The 20,258-nt window shown below is 38.1% G+C and overlaps 1 protein-coding gene across 2 annotated transcripts in view; it reads right to left on the reverse strand.

The window, feature by feature from the left end:
- The window catches only part of LOC307128007 (protein NLRC3-like), a 103,885-nt gene that overhangs the window by 25,190 nt on the left and 58,437 nt on the right, over nt 1-20,258 (reverse strand). For both annotated transcript variants that reach the window (XM_079819525.1, XM_079819524.1), the window contains exons 4-5: nt 13,195-13,368; nt 2,065-2,238 (exon numbers count right to left, since the gene is read on the reverse strand). In XM_079819525.1, coding sequence (XP_079675651.1) covers nt 2,065-2,238; nt 13,195-13,368 — 348 coding nt within the window. The remainder of the gene's footprint in view (nt 1-2,064; nt 2,239-13,194; nt 13,369-20,258) is intronic.

Here is a 20,258-nt window from a genome sequence, read left to right on the forward strand (position 1 = left end):
GTTCTTCAAACGAATTTGCGGATTGGATTTAAATATCTGGATTAAATTATCTAAGATCACTGCGCGTTCTTGTTTTCCCTGAAGAGGGCAGATGCATCGATACTCGAAACCATGATCAGCAATGCAGCAATTGGCTGGTGTCAAGACAGCAATGTAATGACATAATTAAAAAAGCCACCTGGCAAAAAACTTGGCAAATTACACAAAAAAAACCCACAAATATCTGGACCTTTATAAGGAAACAGCTAAACGACCAAACCAACATAAAAAGTTATAGATCAATGATACATTTTTTTTTTTTTTACATGATTACCAATTTTTTATATTCACAATTTTATACAGTATTTGTACACCTTTACATTTTAATTTCAATGTTGTAATTCAATTTGAAGCAGATTTGTAACGTGACAGTATTAAAGTTTCTTAAGGGTCAAGATTAAATTCTCTGCATCTCCAAGTGGCTGTGTCTATAGTATTATATACATTCTCATATACATATACAATTTAAAATTTGTATATTATTATCATTTAAAATTATTATTATTGCCCCATGTTCAGTAATGAACTCTTGTAATAAAGTAGCAGTGGCTACGACAGATTTTAAGTATCACCTCAAGATGCAATCTAATCCTGTTTACATTAAATAAGCCTGCTCGCGAGCAGGTTTAAGCTTACGGACCTGTTGCTATGTATGACAGCAAGTCCAGGATGAGCATCGAAGAACCAAACAATCCAAGATCATGCCAAATCATCAACAATCAAATCCAGCTACCTGAGTTAGCGAGGTACGAAGAATGGGCCCCAGACAAGGAGTGAGTGAACAAAGAGGAACTTAAAAACAAACACAGATGACTGAATAAACGAAGGGCACAGGTGATACAGATGAAGATAACTAAACACAGCTGAACAGAACTAGACTAACGAGGGTAACCAAGGAAACAGATGAGTGGTGGGAAAACTGAACAAAGGAACATGTGACAAATGCAAAAACACAAACGAGACATACAGAAATTGAATAAAGTTATCAAACTGTCACAAGTCTAGTCTATTTCCTTAGTATGTCATTCATACTTTGACAAGTAAAATAAAAACTGCTCTAAAGTGAATAAACGCCTCCCACCCCCACCCCGCATTCATGCTTTAAAATTATTTTGGCAGGTCTTGAGATAGATTATACTTGTCTAGGTGGGTCTTGGGATGGAAAAGTTAGGGAACCCCTGGGCTATATGACTTTACAAACATTTGACATATTTAGTTTATTTCAAGTATAAATATCTAAAAAAACCATCTAAAAATTCTTAAATCAAGATGCATTCTCTACATAAGAAAAAATTGCATGAGGTATTTAGTCTTGTTTAAACTAATTTTACTAATTTAAGAGCATTTTTCTTATTTTGCCAATTATCTGCCAATGCGGCACAAAAAAAATCTTGTTTCCATTTGCATTAAGATAATTTTTCTTACCCCACTGGCAGTAAAAATGCACTTTTTTTTTTTTTATAGAAAATGCATCTTGATTTAGGAATTTTTGGATCTTTTTTTTTTTTTGTTAGATGTTTTTACTCGAAAAATGCTAAATACGCTTTAAAAAGGGGAGGAGACTGTAAGAAACTCTGGGTTTACCAGAGAAACCTGCTCCCGACCAGGTCGGGTTCACAGAGTAAGTTACCATGGTAACTGACTCTGATTTTAAATGATCTCTCTTTCAGAAACAGAATCGATTTAAATCGCTTGACTTACCCTGCTTTCTCAGGTTTGACATACCTCCCATTCTGAAATGGAAAACCCAGAGTTTCCCTCATTTCAGGAATAACCTTAACCTCTTTTCTGAAACAGGCCCCAGGTTAACACACTAGGATAATTCAGAATTTGGTATCTAAAGTATAATTCTGTTTAATTTACAGATTTACAGAAATGCAGCGTCTCTATTCTCTCTGCCATCTCTGATGTAATCAGCCTGTGTAGTGCTGTTTTGGACTAATTGTTTGAATTAATTTGCTTACTGGATCATTGGACTATATACTGTATATGGACATAGATATACGAGTTAACTACCCCACATACTTGAGTATCTGCAGTGAGCAATTTGGATCCTTCAGTTTGTCAGCGAGTAGATTGACTCCTGAATCTCCAGGGTGATTGTAGCTCAGATCCATCTCTCTCAGGTGTGAGGGGTTTGAACTCAGAGCTGAAGATACATAACCACAGCCTTCCTCTGTCACCATACAGCCAGACAATCTACAGAGAGAGTGGGTTTGAAATGTCAATCATGTTTTGTTTCAAGTTTTGTGTCATTATTTTGTTTCAAAATGTATTCAGACTCCTTCAAAATTTTCTCACATTATCACAGTTCTGTCATGACAACTCTCGGAGTGTTTGGCATGGTAATGGGTATGACAATGTTAATATGTTTGGTCTTGGTGGAATAGATCTGCTACGCTGCTGGTGCAGGTTATTTCTGCTGCTGCAGAGCAAGTACGGGACTTGCTACTGCCAATACATAAACGACATGTTGCTGTGAGCAAGCAAGACATGCTGCTGCTGTACAATAGAGCAGTGATTCTCAAAGTGTGGTACGCGTACCACTAGTGGTACTCAGGCTCCCTCTAGTGGTACGCAGAGATATCACTAAATTAAAGTGGCTGACTGTAAAGGTTTTAAAAAAAATTGTTTCTATTCTAAACACATTATAAATGTTAGAAATGTATTGCTGAAACACATTACAAAAAAACTGTGTTGTACTAAAACGGTGGCTCGATGACACACTGGAGCCACTGAGCCTAGCCCCTCCCCTAACACAATAACAACTAACGTTAGAGTAACCTACATTCGCTTCATTTCGCCCATTCAATCGCGCGTTGCTGTCACTACCGTTAGTTACTACAGCCTAGAGTTAGCTAGCTAGTTATGCCTTCATCACGTAAATGCATATTACCTAACTGTAAAACGTATAAAAAGCTTATAAAACAAAATCGCTGATATCAAGAAGAGGTGGATTAATTTTGTGAACAGCTACCTTGAACACCACCAACACCTGCCTCTGCAGGGATCGTTTTAAACCGGATAGTTTTACAAACGTTCATCTGAGAAAACTGAGGTTCACTGATAATCCACTGCCGGACCGACACGGGACTTCATCCGCCCGTCCCGCCAAAATCTGGTGCCATCGTTGCAGTACGTGCCACTGCCCAGTTGTCTTGTGAGCTTACTGCAGCGTTCCCGCTAGTGGGCGTGGTTTCAGCGCAGACAGTGCATGTGTCTCAGTAGTGGTTCAGTAGTCAGGGCACTGATCAGGTGGCTGATCAAGTCAATGGGCTGACTCCCTGATCAGTGCCCTGACGACTGAACTAGGGAGCTGATTGAGACGCACCCAGTGTTATTTTTTCAAGATTTTGCTTGGCTTTTTTTTTTTTTATACATATATAATTTAAATTTGGCACACATTTAATAACACATTTTTCTGTGGTGTGACAAACTCAGAACAAATATTTAATTTTGACTGTAAATATAAATTAATGTTAAAACAGTACATTTTAATATAATCTTTATTTGAGTAACGTTTTTGTTTTTTACATTTAAGTACATTATAGTTTTAATTTAACTTTTAGATACAAAACATTTTAATTTAAACATTATTTAATTATTTTATTTACCTGTATGTAAGTACAATGTTAAATTGGCTGACAACAATAAATATTCCTATTAGGAATAAACTGCCTAGTTTTCGAACTGTGCAGAGCTGTAGCTGGATAGTTAGGCCTACTACGCTACTGTATTTTAAAGTTGGTCATTATGGTGGTACTTGGAGAGCCAAATATTTTGGTACTTGGTATAAAAAGTTTGAGAACCACTGCAATAGAGCATACATGAATTACCCCCTAACAGAATAGGTGAAATGATATTTGAACATGCTTTTCCGAATGGCTTAACTCTATTGGCCTATGACTATGTGAGGCTGAGCCAAAAGCTCAAACATATCCAATTAGAATGCGCATCATGTGTGGCTTTAACAATGATAACATGTTGTAGACTAATAGAGATGAGAAAGAACCCCCCTTTTTTTAATTATTCAGTCAGGGATTTATCTCGTATTTTATGAGAATATGGTAGGGGGGGCTATTACACATCTCCTGAACGAGTGCAGAATCTCCTGATCAAAACACAGGCAAAGAAGAAGCAGAAATGTGCTATCTCATATAAGATGCATATGTAAAATAACGTGATCATCAACATTAAACAGCATATAAATCAAAACGGCTATGTTATTGAATGAAATGTCAACCCAGGACTGTGAAGCTTTGAGGTGTTTTCATCCTTCTGAATTCCATCTGTATGTAAGTTAGTCTTTGTTAAAAACGCGATTTTCTCAGGTTTTTCCTCAAAATGTTGCTTTATTTTCATGAAACGTACCCACATTCAAGTGTTGATAAACAAGAATGCATGAAGCTAGAATAAAACAGGCTCTGTTCTTTCTTTTGATATATTGCATGTTCAGATATTCATACAAGATATTATGTGGGCCATGAAACTTAAACGCTGTCGGTAACTGGCAAATTTCATGTTTACATTCACTTAAGACATAACGGACTATGTTTACGATGATACTCGAAAAGACAGGCATTTTGACTTAATTTTGTGTGAATATTCGCATGCTGTGAGACGCGTGGACATGCTTGGGCGCTCATTCATATCAGTGGCAAATCTGCTTCATATACGCCGATGCCGATATATCTGCGACAGGCTCATATACGCCGATAAAATCAGCAGACCGATGAATCGGTCGGGCTCTAGTCATTTGGATAACAGATGAATAATGAAGCATGACTCTAACACACGTTCAGCTGAATATTAGCCTGCACACATGGTAAATGATGAAAACATCTGGCTTGGAAAAAAAATTCCCAGAAATTAGGGAGGGCACTTTAATGCATATGTTGTGTAAGCAACTTCTCCACCAAAAGAAAAGCAATGTATGATACATTTAGTTTTGCAAGTCATTAAATTTAACGATATTGAAATATAACTCAAAATATTTTGACCATATCCTTTATCTATAGCCTGAGTTACATTGCTAATGCGTTACTATTAGGAATCTGTCCCAAGCAATGTTTATGTCTATCAATGCAAATTTGGGAGTGAATCCCATATTATGTAACTTCCTAAACTCCACAGCATGCAACCTGACAGATCTCACAACAGCATGAACACTTATGAATGAATAACATAATGTTAGCCACAAAAGTGTGCAACCGTTCACTCATCTCAGTCTGTAGCGATCTTTACAATCCACCTTTGCATTCGTGCTGATGCTGTCAGTAGAACTCCCTTCTGAGGATTAAAGCTGGAAACCAATGGCTGATGGTCTGTAACCAAGGTTTATGTGTTTCCATACAGATACTGATCGAATCGTTTTACACCCCATACCAAGCTCAAAGCTTCCCTGTCAATCTGTGCATTTTTTTTCTCTGCAGCACTGAGGGAGCGTGACGCAAAAGCTATGGGACGCTCCGTTCCATCAGTCATCACAAATGCGACAACACCGCTCCGATGCCGTATGATGAGGCGTCACATGTTAACCTTAGAGGTTTGTGTGGATCAGTCAGAACTGTATCTGACATCACCAGTTTCTTTGCATCCTGAAAAGCTTGCGTGCATTGCCTTGTCCACGTCCACGTCCATTTCTTTCCTGCTTGTAACAGGGCATTTAGAGGATGGAGAACAGTTGCTAGATTTGGCAAAAACCTGTTGTAGTAATTGATATATCCAAGGAAGGACCTCAATTGCGACTCTGCAACCACTCTTAACTTGTCCTGACACTTGTGCCGACCATTTGCCTCAATTTTGTGTCCACAATATGTGATAGTGTCTTTGAAAAACTCACACTTGTCACGTCTCGCACGCAGTCCATACTCTTCCAATCTCTTTAAGACCCGTGCTAAGTTCTCCAAGTAACTACTGTCACTGTCACCTGTGACAATGATGTCATTGAGGTAGCATTGGTACCAGGGCGACCCAGAAGTACCTGATCCATAGCTCTTTGCCATAAGGCCGGTGCTGAGGCAACACCGAAAACAAGCCTGTTAGCGGTATAAGCCCTTGTGAGTATTAATGGTCAAGAACACTTTTGAGTCCTCCTACATTTCTATCAATAAAAATGCTTCCGCCAAGTCTATTTTGCTAAAGAGCTGTCCTCCTGAAATTGTAGGAAAAATATCCTCTATTCTCGGTAGTGGATATTGTTCTGCCTGCAATCCAAGGTTAACAGAGACTTTAAAAGTCTTACAGTTCCATCCTTCTTAGCAACAGGGACAACTGGAGTTGCCCAGGGACTCCAGTCAACCTTAGAAAGTATTCCTTCAGCTTCCAACCGTTCCAGCTCTGTTTCTAATTTCTGGTGAATAGCATAGGGGACAGGCCGTGGCTTGTGATACTTTGAGACTGTGTTCTCATCCAAGGTTATCTTCCCTTTGATATGCTCAGAGTTGCAGCCCCGTTCAGAACCTCTTCCAGTTTCTTTTGAGTGCACGATGACGTAGGCAATGTGACATGCAGACTTTTTATGGATTTCCAGTCCAGCTGCAACTTTCTCAGCCAGTCACGTCCCCAAAGTGCTGGTACCTCAGTTTGTACTATGTACAGATCCAACTTGCTCTGTTGATCATTGTACTTTACAGTCACGGGCATCACCCCCAGGGGAATTATGGGCTCCCCAGTGAATGTTTCCAGTTTGACAGGTGATGGCTTTAATTTAGCTGTCTTAAAATGTTTTTCAAACTCGTGCTGTGACATCACTCATACGGCAGAACTGGTGTCCAATTCCATTCTGATTGTCTGTCCATTCACTTTAGGTGTAAGCCAGATTGCTTGTTTTAAGTCACTTTTCAGACTGTAGATTTCTAAATTCACCAACCGTGTATCACTTTCTTCATCTGAATTTTCGGCGACAACATACACATTCCTTCTTTTCTTTTTTTGAGCCTTGTACTGTCTCTCTGTCACTAATGTCCATCAGACCGACAAGCTCTTTGTATGTGTCCAATTTTATTGCATTTTCTGCACATTTTGGTTTTGAATCTGCACTGATTTGCTTTGTGTCCACCCCTGTCACAACGGTAACACAGTTCAACTTTTTGCATTGTCTTTTTAGGTTTACCTACAGTGGTCACCTTGTTTACAGACATTTTCACTCCTGATCGCAGCCCTACTGCATCTCTGGCAGCCGTTTCCAGGGCGACAGCCATTTCAACTGCACGTTTGTATGTTAGATCTGCCTCCGTGAGCAATCTCTTCTGTATATCTCTTCTGTATTCAATGTTCTGACAATTTCTTTAATTCAGCAATATAAACTGCGATTGACTCTCCATCATTCTCATTCTGTTTAAGAAATCTGAATCGTTCTGCGGCTTTGACGCTAGATGCTCTTGCATTATTTTCACGATGTTGTCAAAACTAAGATCGGCAGGCTTTGTGGGAGCAGTGAGGCTTGTCAGCAGTGCATAAGCTTTCCCTACTATCACACTCAACAACACTGACACCCGCTTGTCACCATCAATGTCATTAGTAGGGATGCACCGAATATTCGGCCACCGAAAATTTTCGAAAGACTTTTATCACCGAAACAATATGGCCGAAATGTTGTAATGACGCAAACAGAAACCGCAACCTGCACGTGCTTGTCTGAAGCAACATATCTGCGGTGTGGACGTATTTCAGTATATCTGAGAAACATTCACGTCTGCTCGATGCACAAGCACTGACAGTGAGAGCTGTTCATTACAGCTGTTCAGTGCATCAGCTCATGTTCTCGATGAGAAGAGGAACAGACTTCACTGTGAAACCGAACGGTTTCCCAATGCAATCTTTAACAGTGGGCATGTTTTAAGCGCGGAACACACTTAAATCCGAGTTCCCACACCAACATCGATCAACATGTATCACGAAATTCAAACGAAAAATGCTGTTTTGACGCTCTTTAATGTGGCATCACTGATCACCTCACAGTTCAAGCTGCGGCGCGCGTGCGCGTGAACACGATCATCAGTGAGCGCGTTCGATCGATCGATCATCTTTTCCTTAATAATAAACATGAATGAACATTGAGGACACAACTTACGGTCACGTAGCATATGTGGAGTAATCGCTCAGTCAGTGTTTCAACGGTGGAAAGACCTCAATATAACTGAGGCTAAACTAAACAGTAATATAAGTTAGCATCACATTTACCTCAGGCAGTCATTCAGTGTCCACAGCTGTTAGTTCACTTGAGAAATCAACTCTTTCACTAAATATATGACCTATATAAGCCGTTATATTCATTATATTCTACTTAACATGTTAATGATATCTTGATTATTTCATGTATGTTTAAATAAACCTGTCATGAAAATGACAGACACAAATGGTAAATGGACTGCATTTATATAGCGCTTTTAACAGACCTACGGCCATCCAAAGCGCTTTACATTTTGCCTCACATTCACCCATTCATACACTCATTCACACACCGACGGCAGTGTCAGCCATGCAAGGCGCCATCCAGCTCGTCGGGAGCAGCTGAGGTTAGGTGTCTTGCTCATGGACACCTCGGCACTTGGTCAGGTGGAACCGGGGATCGAACCACCAACCTTCCAGTTTGTAGACAACCTACATGAACCACTGAGCCACTGCCGCCCCCAAATGATCATATTTCAACAACGAATTGGATAAAAAAATATTTTATAATTAGATTTAGAAGTTATTGCAAATACTGCCTTATGTGAAGTTTACATGTTTGCGTACTATGTTATTTGAGTGTTGATCATTAGACCTAAAAATAAATAGCAACTGAATTTAGGCTAATAGTTTGGGCTCTGTTGTTAACCTTTAATATTAATGTGCAAGTAAGGGCTCCCTATATAGTTTACAGCAATATCTTCAATAAACATTTAGTTATAATGTAATTTATTTAAGGACAGATTTTTTTTCATTAAACCAATACAAATAAATACAAAGCCATTTTGTAAAACTGCTGTACCGAACCCGTACCGAACCGTCAGTTTTGTGTACCGCTATCCCTATTCTACAGTTAACATATGGGCTATGGCAGTCTTTGCTTTGATACACTATTATGTTGAAGGCCTACAGAGAAAGTAGTTGTATCTTTAAGCAGTTGCACTTGTTCTGAATGCACTTTCTTGTAGTAGTCCTACAGAGAAAAAATGTAAATGCACTAGACCTAAATGCACTTTGTTTTTATGAGAGAACATTTAATTTTAAAACCTTTCTGTAGGTCTGTACATTATTATTTAATGTACACATGAGTGGGGTCAAGTTAAACATTTTAGTTTTAATTTTATTTTATACTGTGCATTGTTGCAATGTACTAAATAAATATTGGCATAATATGTAATTGATTTATTCTTTGAAACTTTAATATTAATTTATGCAATTGCAATGCCTTGATTTTCGTAAAGTTAGTACACAGTCATAGTCATAGATGCAATGGTACTAATAATTGGCATAATTTCTTTCGGTGTTTCGGTTTTCGGCCTTTGTTTCCACTTTTTCGGTTTTCAGTTTCGACCAAGAATTTTCATTTCGGTGCATCCCTAGTCATTAGCTTTCAAATACTGCTCGATTCGTTCACAGTACAAAGTCCAGGCATCCATAGCATTGTCAAATGCATCAATCTTTCCAATATATCCTGCCATCTTCATTCTTTGACTTACTATTTTGTGCTGAATCTACCCCTCAGTCTCTGTGAGTGGAATTCTTCTCTCTTTATCTCTTCTCCCCGGGGAAAAAGCACTTCCATATAAAATCCAAAAATCCTCGTTGCCAACTTTTGTGTTTGTCTAATGTTAAACAACAAAAATATGACTCAGGACTACGATGGGCTATTCTCTTTCTTTTACTGTGCAATCATCTCAAACACGAACTCTGGGAATACACAGGTGTCTCTTTGGACAAATCACTTGCCAACCAAACTCTAACCGAATTAATCTAGAGTGGCCAAACAGTGCTTATTCCTGAGTGTATTCAATTAATACACTAAAATATGGAATAAAACCAGTGTACTTATCTTAGATGTTGAATTTCAGAGGGTTTCTGAAAGCGTGCTGCACTGCTAGGCAAATGTTACCCGAGTATTTTAAGGTTGAGCATGCAAGCTCATTGGCTGCTAATACAGCAGGAACCAATCAGATGTGCCCTAAAGATGACGATGTGATTACGAACAGGTAGTTAAATTACCTATAAGCCTGCGCCATCTAGAGTTTCATGACTGAACTTTATTTATTCGCTATAGTTTAGAAAATGGTAATAAAATATGACAAGAACTTAGAGTTAAACTGTGTCAGAATGAATTAATTTTGATAACTTCGATAGAAAGGTATGTAATGGATTACAATCAACCAATCAGCTGTTAAATTTAAGTACACAATTAGATAATACCAATTTAGGTCAACCAATTACCAAGCAATGCCTAATTTGATCAGTGCCAAAGAGACTCAAATAACTCAAGTATCATACATCATTATAATCTTTTAAGTTTCTACTTTTATTTGTGTATACTCCCAATATAAACAATATGTTGTGCTTTTTACAAAATAAAGAAAACAAACATGATGCGCAATTTGCAGCCTGTCTGTAAATGAAGTTAATTCTGATTCTCTTCAGAAAATTAACTGTAACTTAGTGAATACTTGTCACACAAACATGAGACGTATGTCTAAAGAAACATTGAAATGTCAGCACCTGCACTCCTTGTCTGTTGTTGTATGTTATTCTTACATGTGTGTTCTGTATTCAGTTTGTTTATTAAACCCGTTTGTTTTTGGAAGCCCTGGATGTCCTCTTCCCTGCTGCACCACACATGTTCGTAATAGAAAAACGGACCAAACTGCTAGGACTTCCATTCTCAAGATGGATTGCTGCGTTACCCCGATCTCTCCTGTGTCTCCACTGATGGACTCTGCAGTGGTGGATCACCTGTGTGGGCTCAGGCAGGACGGTCGCCCGCTGGAGAGGTATGTGGAGGAATTTACTGAGTTATCTTGTCTGGTGAACTGGCCAGAACGCTCCTTTGAACGCTGTTTTTCTGATCGAGGTCTGAACGAGGACACTATCCGCTTCCTTGAACCTGCCTGTTCCTTTTCCCTAGTTGAAACTATCAATCTAATTCGATTTCTAAATTGTTCCGAGTCTGTAATTCTAGAGGTTCAAGAAGGGAAGTGTCCTGATCCGCCCATGGCTCCTGATCCGCCCGAGGCTCCTGATCTGCCCAAGACTCCTGATCCGCCAAGGCCGCCTGACATCCTAGTCCCGCCCTGAGGTGCCACTCAGGGTGCCCACCCCCCCTCCCCGATGTGGGAGGTAATGTTACAATCCACGCCTGTCCCGGACTCCATTTCCCAAAATCCTCCTTGTCTCACACCTGAACTCACTTCCTCATCATATCTCCCGCTCTCCCCGGATTCCCTGCACCTGGTCCTCGTCATCTAGCACTCCTTTATATTGAACTCACTCCTTGCACTCCTTGTCCGTTGTTGTATGTTATTCTTACTTGTGTGTTCTGTATTCAGTTTGTTTATTAAACCTGTTTGTTTTTGGAAGCCCTGGATCTCCTCTTCCCTGTTGCACCACACACGTCCGTAACAGTTGTAGCCATTAAAATGTATTTTGTTTCATAGTATAGCCTAATGTTATTTTTTAATTTCATCTATGTTGATTATAAAAAGTGAACAGCATGAGTAAGATCGTCATAAGATGCAATACGTCAGAAGACATGGAGTGGGTCAGACATGATTTTGACCACTTAATTAAGTTTTGTTTAGTAGAGAGCCTTTCTTTAAAGTGAATTTTGTTTTGTATAAATTGTATCTTCATTTTAATCAATTTTTTATCAGCCAATTGCCTGGATTTAATAAATAAGAAGCAAATATAGCAGACAATATAATCATGCGTCCCTTGCATTGCACGTGAACTGGAGCGCGTCTCATAAATCAACCGAAACTCAGGTTACTTGCCTCACAGACATGATATTTGAGTATTGTGTGTATCAGATAGTTTACTAAATCAAATCATTGAAAAATGTTCGCCATTGAAATGATTGGGAAAAATTGTCCCAATCAACCTGAATTCACCCTATACTCTTTGAAATCATAATTGCATTGCATTATGTTGCAAATATTTTACTTATAACATTCATCATTACCAATTACTCAGTTATTTGTATTTACTGAACTCTGAATTGTGTTCAATGTCACAATATGCATGCCAATGTTTTTTTGAGCATGAGACTTCTTTAAAAAGCATTAAAAATAGTAATGTCAAATCTTTTGCTAATTTAAAATATAGTAGGCCTTTGTAATGTGCCTTTGGCTCTCACTTTATATTGGTAAGTATATTCTAAATAAACTAAAATATATATATATTTCTAGAGTTCCCCTCTCAGTCACATACCTGACTCAAAGGCCCGTTCATTATGTGGCTCATTATGTGGTTATTTTGTTCTCTCAGGTGTAAATCACAGCATTATTCATGATCAGTCACGGCTTTTCGCATATGGGTTTTGTAAAGAAAAAGTGTCTAACAAAATTTAAATCAATATATTGTTTTATGTGAATGGGTAGGCACAATGATTCTCACATCAGTTTGATGCAAAAACTCTAGGCAACACCCATTAGGCAAAAGTCTTATGGACACATATCTATTGTGTGTTTTGTGGCCTTATTTCAGTGTCTTTTTAGTTATTTTCAGAAACCACACATAAACTTTATTCTCTCAAAAATATAAGCATGTACATATATGTTGCTTATATATTATGGTAGCCCAGTTTGTGCTGGATACAGTGTAATGACACTTTTGTCATTAACATGTTTATAAGCAACTGAAAAAAGCAAAAATGTCAGAATTTCTAAAGGGCCCCCAAACTGTGCAGACCCATAGGGGTTAATGAAATTCACATCAAAGTACAACCAACCTGTACAACAAAGCTACTCATTTACATTCATGCTTTTTAAGACACTCGTTTAAAGATAATTGCATTGCTTTGAAGCTACACATTTGATCAGTTCATGCATTCCCTGGGAACAGAAACCTTGACTTTGGCTTTGCCAGTGCTATGCTCTGCTGTTTGAGCTACAGGTAGGATCAGAATCCAGAGTATTGGGACTCTATTGGAAAATAGACATGGGAAATGTTACTGTTACACACCTTAGTATTTGCAGCTGACAGTTTGGACTCTTCAGTCCATCGGAGAGCAGCTTGACTCCTGAATCCTGTAGGTCATTGTTACTCAGGTCCAGCTCTCTCAGGACACTCTTTGAGGATTGTAGTGCTGAAGCCACAATTTCACAGGACTGAACTGTGAAATTACAGCTGGACAATCTGAATGAGAGCCAAAGACAAGTTTCAGTGAGTGTAATATACAGCTATATATATTAAATATAATTGAAAATGCAATTAAATTGGTTTAAAAAATTAAAAGGCAAAAGTAAAAGAGGTGCCACTGAATACATTTCAGAATTATATGGTCTCAGTGATTTCCAACTGGTAGATCTCATTCATAATCCATTTCAGTTGAGCACAAGATGATTTGGCAAAATTATTATAAGAGAAATAACCTACAGTTTATAACAATTGTATTTATTTTTCAATAAGATCCACTTATGATTTTAGTTAGGAGTGTGTAATATCATTGTTTTAGATTGTGAAAAACAAAAATATCTCCACAATCTGCCTTTGAAGAGAGATAGTAGTATTGTGCCACAAGTGCACCTTCTATCAGGTACAGTTCTGGTGCCGCCAACTCAATATACCGTACAACGCAATGTACTTCACATCACGTGTTTGGCAATACAATGGTAGAGTACACTCACGTGACTTTGCAGTTCTTCACCATCACAAAAGTGTATTATTTGCATGTGTTTTAAGGCCTTGCCAGTTAAACTTTTTATTTGCACGCTGTTCTGAAAAACGCTTTTCTGAGTGCATAAACCATTACACCCACGTGAGTGCTAGACTAATTTTAGCGTCTTATTGCAACTGTCAAATACACACAAGGTTTACATAAACACAGTTGTTTATATCTTGAGTGAATGTAAACAGTTCGGATGTGTCAATATATTAGATCTGTGCATTCATTCTTAAAGTGACAGCAGCCTAATAAACCTGCTACTGCCTGTCTCATTGATGATAATCTAACAAAAAAATACTCACTGCTGTTGACCAAATAACTTCAGTAGCTTTAATAAGAATCAGTGTATATTTCATTCATGCAGTGGTCTATGATGTCCTACTTGAATGCTAAAGTTTAATACAACTACTGTAGCTGAAAATATTATTGCACTGTTCATTTCATTTTCATAATATCTGTCCTATTATTTGTCATTTGCATCTTTGTTCTTGTTTTTTAATGTCAAAGATAAAATAGTATGCAAGATAAAATAATAAAGTAAAATTATTAAAATCTTGGTCATATCGCCCACCCCTATTTTGGCATAAATGGTCTGTCATTCTTTTTCATTTTTTATTTTGTTACCTTGTAAGGGAAAAAAGTTTTGCTGTATTGCTCAGTGACTCGCAAAATAGTCTTAAAAACCAACATGAAAAATAATTGTGATAAAATCGTGGATCGTGATTAGGATTGCGTACCAAACTCTGTACTTTTAAGGGCACCGACTGAATTACGTTGGTACTACCGAGTACCGAATCACATTAAATCAATCAGTACCAAATTTCGGTACCTGAGAACAAATCTGGTGATATAGTCATGTCTGTGAATATTAAACCGTAAAAAAAACTATGTAAATAGTTTTTCCTACGTGTCTCTTTGTGAATGAATGGCGCAGATGCACGGTTTAATTTACCTCACACACACACACTGAATTGCGAGTGATGGTCACGTTTCAGTCTCTGCCATCTCATATGAGAACATGAACGCATGAACATCATCTCCAGAGCCAATTTGAGAATCACTTTATGAGCATTTTACCATTTAATTTGAGAAAAAACTACTGTCATATCATAAACACACAGAAGCTCAAAGGTCTTCACGTCAATCCTTCAAAATAAAAGTTTGGTTAAATTTGACAAATAAATTACTGTTGTAGCTACAGTAGAATTTAGCTATGTCTCAAGCTAATAATAGTACTAACACTAATGTAATAGCGTATCAAAACTTTAACCCCTAGGAGTCTGAGCTGTTTTGGGGCCCTTTAGAAGTTTTGACATGCTCTGACATTTGTGCATTTTTCAGTTGCTTATAAACACATTAATGGCAAAAGTGTAATTACACTATATTCAGCACAAACTGGGCTACCATAATATGTGAGCAACATGTATGTACATGGTTGTATTTTTGAGAGAATAATGTTTATGCATAATTTTTTGAAAAAAACTAAAAAAAAATGTTTTAAAATTAAGGCTTCAAAATACACAATAGATATGTGTTCACAAGCCCTTTGATTATTGGGTGTTTTTGTTTAGAGTTTTTGCTTTAAACTGATGTGAGAATCATTGAGCCTATTCATTCACATAAAACAATATATTAATTTACATTTTGTAAAACACTTTTTCTTTACTCAGGCCTTATGCGAGTAGGCGTGAACGAGACATGAATAATAATGTGATCATTCCTGAGAAACAAAGACCTGCATAATAATGAGCTGCATAATAAATGAGCTTTAGGTAGGCCTACTAGATTTTAGGTTTACTAGATAAGTAAAGTAACAGTAAAAAGAAAAAAAAAGTTTTCTGGGGGAAAATCTAAGTGTTTTTTACTTAAAGTTTTTACTTAAAGCAAGCTAAATTATCTGCCAAAAAAGAAACAAGATTTCAATCAGAAATGTTTTTGAAAGAAGAGCTAAAAAAAAAACCAGTGATATTGTAACAATTGGTAACGAGGAATGTTATAAGTAAAATATTTGGTATTTAAAACAACATAATGCAATGCAATTATGATTTCAAATAGTATCTGGTGAATTTAGGTTGATTGGGACACTTTGTCCCAGTCATTTCAATGGCAAATATTTTCTGAATCATTTGTAAATGATCAAATACACAAAATACTCAAATATCATTTCGAGCTTCAGTCAGAAACACGTGAAATGCATGAGCCAGTGCTAAGGCTATTGTCTGCTATATTGGTATCAAATATACTAATACATTTATTATACCAGTCTGTTATATTATATCAAATATATTAAAAACATTGATTAAAATTAAGATACAATTTATACAAACGAAATTTAGTTTAAAGAAAGCAATGAACTTTCTAACAAAAAAACAAAAAAACAACAACATAGGGTATAATATTTAAACACCAATATGAAGCAAAATTCGTTTTAAAAACATTGATTAATATTAAGATACAATTTATACATAACGAAATTCAGTATAAAGAAAGCAATTAACTTTCTAAAAAAACAACAACAACAACAACAACAACAACAACATGGGTATAATATTTAACATCAATATGAAGCAAAATTCGTTTTAAAAACATTGATTAAAATTAAGATACAATTTATACAAAATGAAATTCACTGTAAAAAAGTCAATTAATACTCAAATATAATTTCCATCGTAAGTTAATTTATGAGACGATATACAAAACGAAAACAGGCCAAACAAATCTTGTCTAAACAGTCTTGCGTCATGTTGCATCAGGATTTGTATTTAAACAGTCTTTTTGCGTTTAATATTCACAGATGCTAACTGAGCCTTTTAAACTTAGCCTACCTTACAATGAGCACTGAATCAGCCTTCCTTGAGGATAATTATTCCAGGATTATTACTCAAAGCGATGTATCTGAACCATAGCTTCACTTGATCTGTTTGTTTGAGTTGATGTGTGTGTGGGCGTTGACGCATGGATTGCCTGTATTTGAATCTGAATGAGTGCGCAGCCCATGGGCGTGGCCGCATTAGCGGGTAATGAGGCAGTAATGAGTTGACTGATATCTCCCACTTTTCACACAGATTACATCAACACAGAATATTTGTTTTCATTTTGATTTACATGATTTAAAACCTGACATTTCAACGTTTCTTTAGACACATGTCTCATGTTTCTGTGTCAAGGTTTCACTAAGCTACAGGTCATTTTCTGAAGAGAATCAGATTTGACATCATTGAGAGAGAGGCTGAAGATCGTGAATCATGTTTGTTTCCCTTATTTTGCAAAAAGCACAACAATTTGTTTTTATTGTGACTGTACACAAAAAAATTGAAACTTAACAGAATATAATGATGTATAACACTTGCCTGAATGATAAAAAACGACAGAGTTATTTGAGTCTTTTTGGCACTGATAAGAAAAAAAGCAAGCCAATCACGCCGGCGCGACAGCCGACTCGAGAGGGTTAAGTAGAGAGACTTCCGGTTCGAGGATGGAGTAAGACGTGTTTTTAGTAGCTCCGCTGACTTTCACTCAAATTTCATTAAAACAAAACAACATAAAGTTTGCTAGCGTTCTCAAAGCATTTATAGTGTTACATTCATACAGTATGTGCAATTTGCTTGTTTAAATGCCGTCGAAGAAACAAGGGAAGAAAGATGTTGCTGAGGGAGAAAGTTCAGCCGAGACTGCGGGCTCGCTGGAAGAGGCCTGCTCAACAGTGAACGACCCGGTGCTGCGTGCAATTGAATCTCTCCAAGTGGATCTGGGCAGGGTTAAAAATGATATTACAGAGAGCTTGAAAGGAGAGATGGCGACGCTGGAGAGAAAAATTTAAGCGAAGTTTGATGCAATGCCGTTAACCATAAATGACCAACATACAACTCTCGAACACCTTGAACAGTCGGCCACGGCCTCGTCAGATGCTGTTACGAAACTACAAGCTCAAGTTAAAACTCTGTCCGAGGAAGTGTCAGAATTAACTGAGAAATACATCGGTCTGGAAGGCCGTTCTAAGAGGCAGAATATAAGAATCGCGGGAGTCCGAGAAGGACTGGAGAGCGGTCAAGGTGCTAGAAAATTTGTGGCTAATCTGCTCATGGAGGTGCTTGGACTAGATGAGCTTCCTGTTCTGGACCGAGCGCACCGAGCTCTTCACTCCCGGACTGTGGACAGTGACCCGCCGTGTCAGTTCATCGCTCGAGTACACCATGGCCATATCATGGAAAACATCATGCACAAAATATCAACACAAAGAAAGCTAACCTTTAACGGTTGCTCCATCCAGATCTTCAGAGACTACCCTTCGGCCGTGGTCAAACATCGGGCAGCTTTTGCCAGAGTAAGACAGATCCTTCGGGATAAACCCGGTGTGAAGTTTGGCATTCTATATCCGGTGAAGCTACGGGTGACGTACAGCGAGGGAGAGCAGATTTTCACCAACGCAAACAAAGCATGGAAATTTGCAATCGAGCAGTTTGGGGCAGAAAAGTAACTGCGAAACATTAACTTGAGAAGAATGCCTGTTGTTTTGTTGAAGTCTCTTTTATTTTGGAGTGGCAGTGGCTCAGTGGTTCATGTAGGTTGTCTACAAACTGGAAGGTTGGTGGTTCAATCCCCGGTTCCAACTGACCAAGTGCTGAGGTGTCCATGAGCAAGACACCTAACCCCAGCTGCTCCCGACGAGCTAAATGGCGCCTTGCATGGCTGACACTGCCGTCGGTGTGTGAATGAGTGTATGAATGGGTGAATGTGAGGAAAAATGTAAAGCGCTTTGGATGGCTGTAGGTCTGTTAAAAGCGCTATATAAATGCAGTCCATTTAGCAGACTCAGCGCTGGACCTTTGTGACGTCTCTGAAAGGTAATATGCGGAGGTTGGCTTTTCTTTTCTACTTTCTGTTTTTTAATTTATGCTTATGTTTTTTTTGCCTTCTACGTGATAAGTTTTGCTGTTCATTTGTTCCTGTAACAGCTAAACATGTTCTGTTTTCTAATGTTCAGTTGGGAGGGTGGGCCGGTGCTAAAGGTTGTCATGGTAACTACCTGTGTGTAGGTAATTGGTTGGAGCAAATTAGGATTATAATCACTGTTTATGTTTAGTAATATAAATGCAAAGGGGGCTTCATTTAATTTTTCAACCTGTAATGTTAAAGGTCTTATTGAACCAGTTAAAGGGTTAGTTCACCCAAAAATTAAAATTCTGTCATTAATTACTCACCCTCATGTCGTTGGACACCCGTAAGACCTCCGTTCATATTCGGAACACAAATGAAGATATTTTAGTTGAAAGCTGATGGCTGAGAAAGGCTTCACACAGGCCTCCATTGGCATTCAGTACATTGACACTTCCAAGATCCATGAAAGGCACTTAAAACGTTGTTACAAAGTCTATCTCACCACAGTGGCTCTACAATAATCATACAATGCGACGACAATAGTTTTTGTGCGCAAAAAAAAATCAAAATAACACCTTTATCCAACTTGTTCTTGTCTTCCGTGTGCGCCTCCACGACGCATGCGCGAGAATATGACGTAGCGCCGGTGTTCGGGAATCGATGAAATACACACTTAAGCCCCATTTTGAGCACTACGCCGAGACCTAAAGCACGATCAATGTAGAATCCAACAGCTTAGACACGCGCGTCTTCCTCTGCTCGTAAACAAATCGCTTCTGGGTCATATGTCCGAACGCCGGATCTGCGTCATATTCTCGCGCATGCGTCGTGGAGGCATACACGGAAGTCGAGAACAAGTTGGATAAAGGTGTTATTTTGATTTTTTTTTGCGCACAAAAACTATTGTCGTCGCATTGTATGATTATTGTAGAGCCACTGTGGTGAGATAGACTTTGTAACGACGTTTTAAGTGCCTTTCATGGATCTTGGAAGTGTCAATGTACTGAATGCCAATGGAGGCCTGTGTGAAGCCTTTCTCAGCCATCAGCTTTCAACTAAAATATCTTCATTTGTGTTCCGAATATGAACGGAGGTCTTACGGGTGTCCAACGACATGAGGGTGAGTAATTAATGACAGAATTTTCATTTTTGGGTGAACTAACCCTTTAAGAGGGGGAAAATACTATCTCATTTAAAATCGCTGTCTTCGGATATTATGTTCCTGCAAGAGACGCATTTGAAACACACTGCCCATGTTAGGCTGAGGTGCAAATGGATTGGACAAATATATAATTCAGATTTCTCTGCCAAATCCAGAGGCACAGCTATACTTATCCGCAAAGGAGTTCCATTTAAAAATAATTTGACTATTTCAGATAAAGAAGGAAGATATGTAATTGTTGTTGGAGAAGTATGTTCTGTGCCATTGACATTAGTCAATGTTTACGGACCAAATTTTGACAAACCTGAGTTCTTCAAAAAA

This window comes from Gobio gobio (assembly GCF_949357685.1).
Source record: "Gobio gobio genome assembly, chromosome: 6".
In the NCBI taxonomy this organism is placed as follows: Eukaryota; Metazoa; Chordata; class Actinopteri; order Cypriniformes; family Gobionidae; genus Gobio; species Gobio gobio.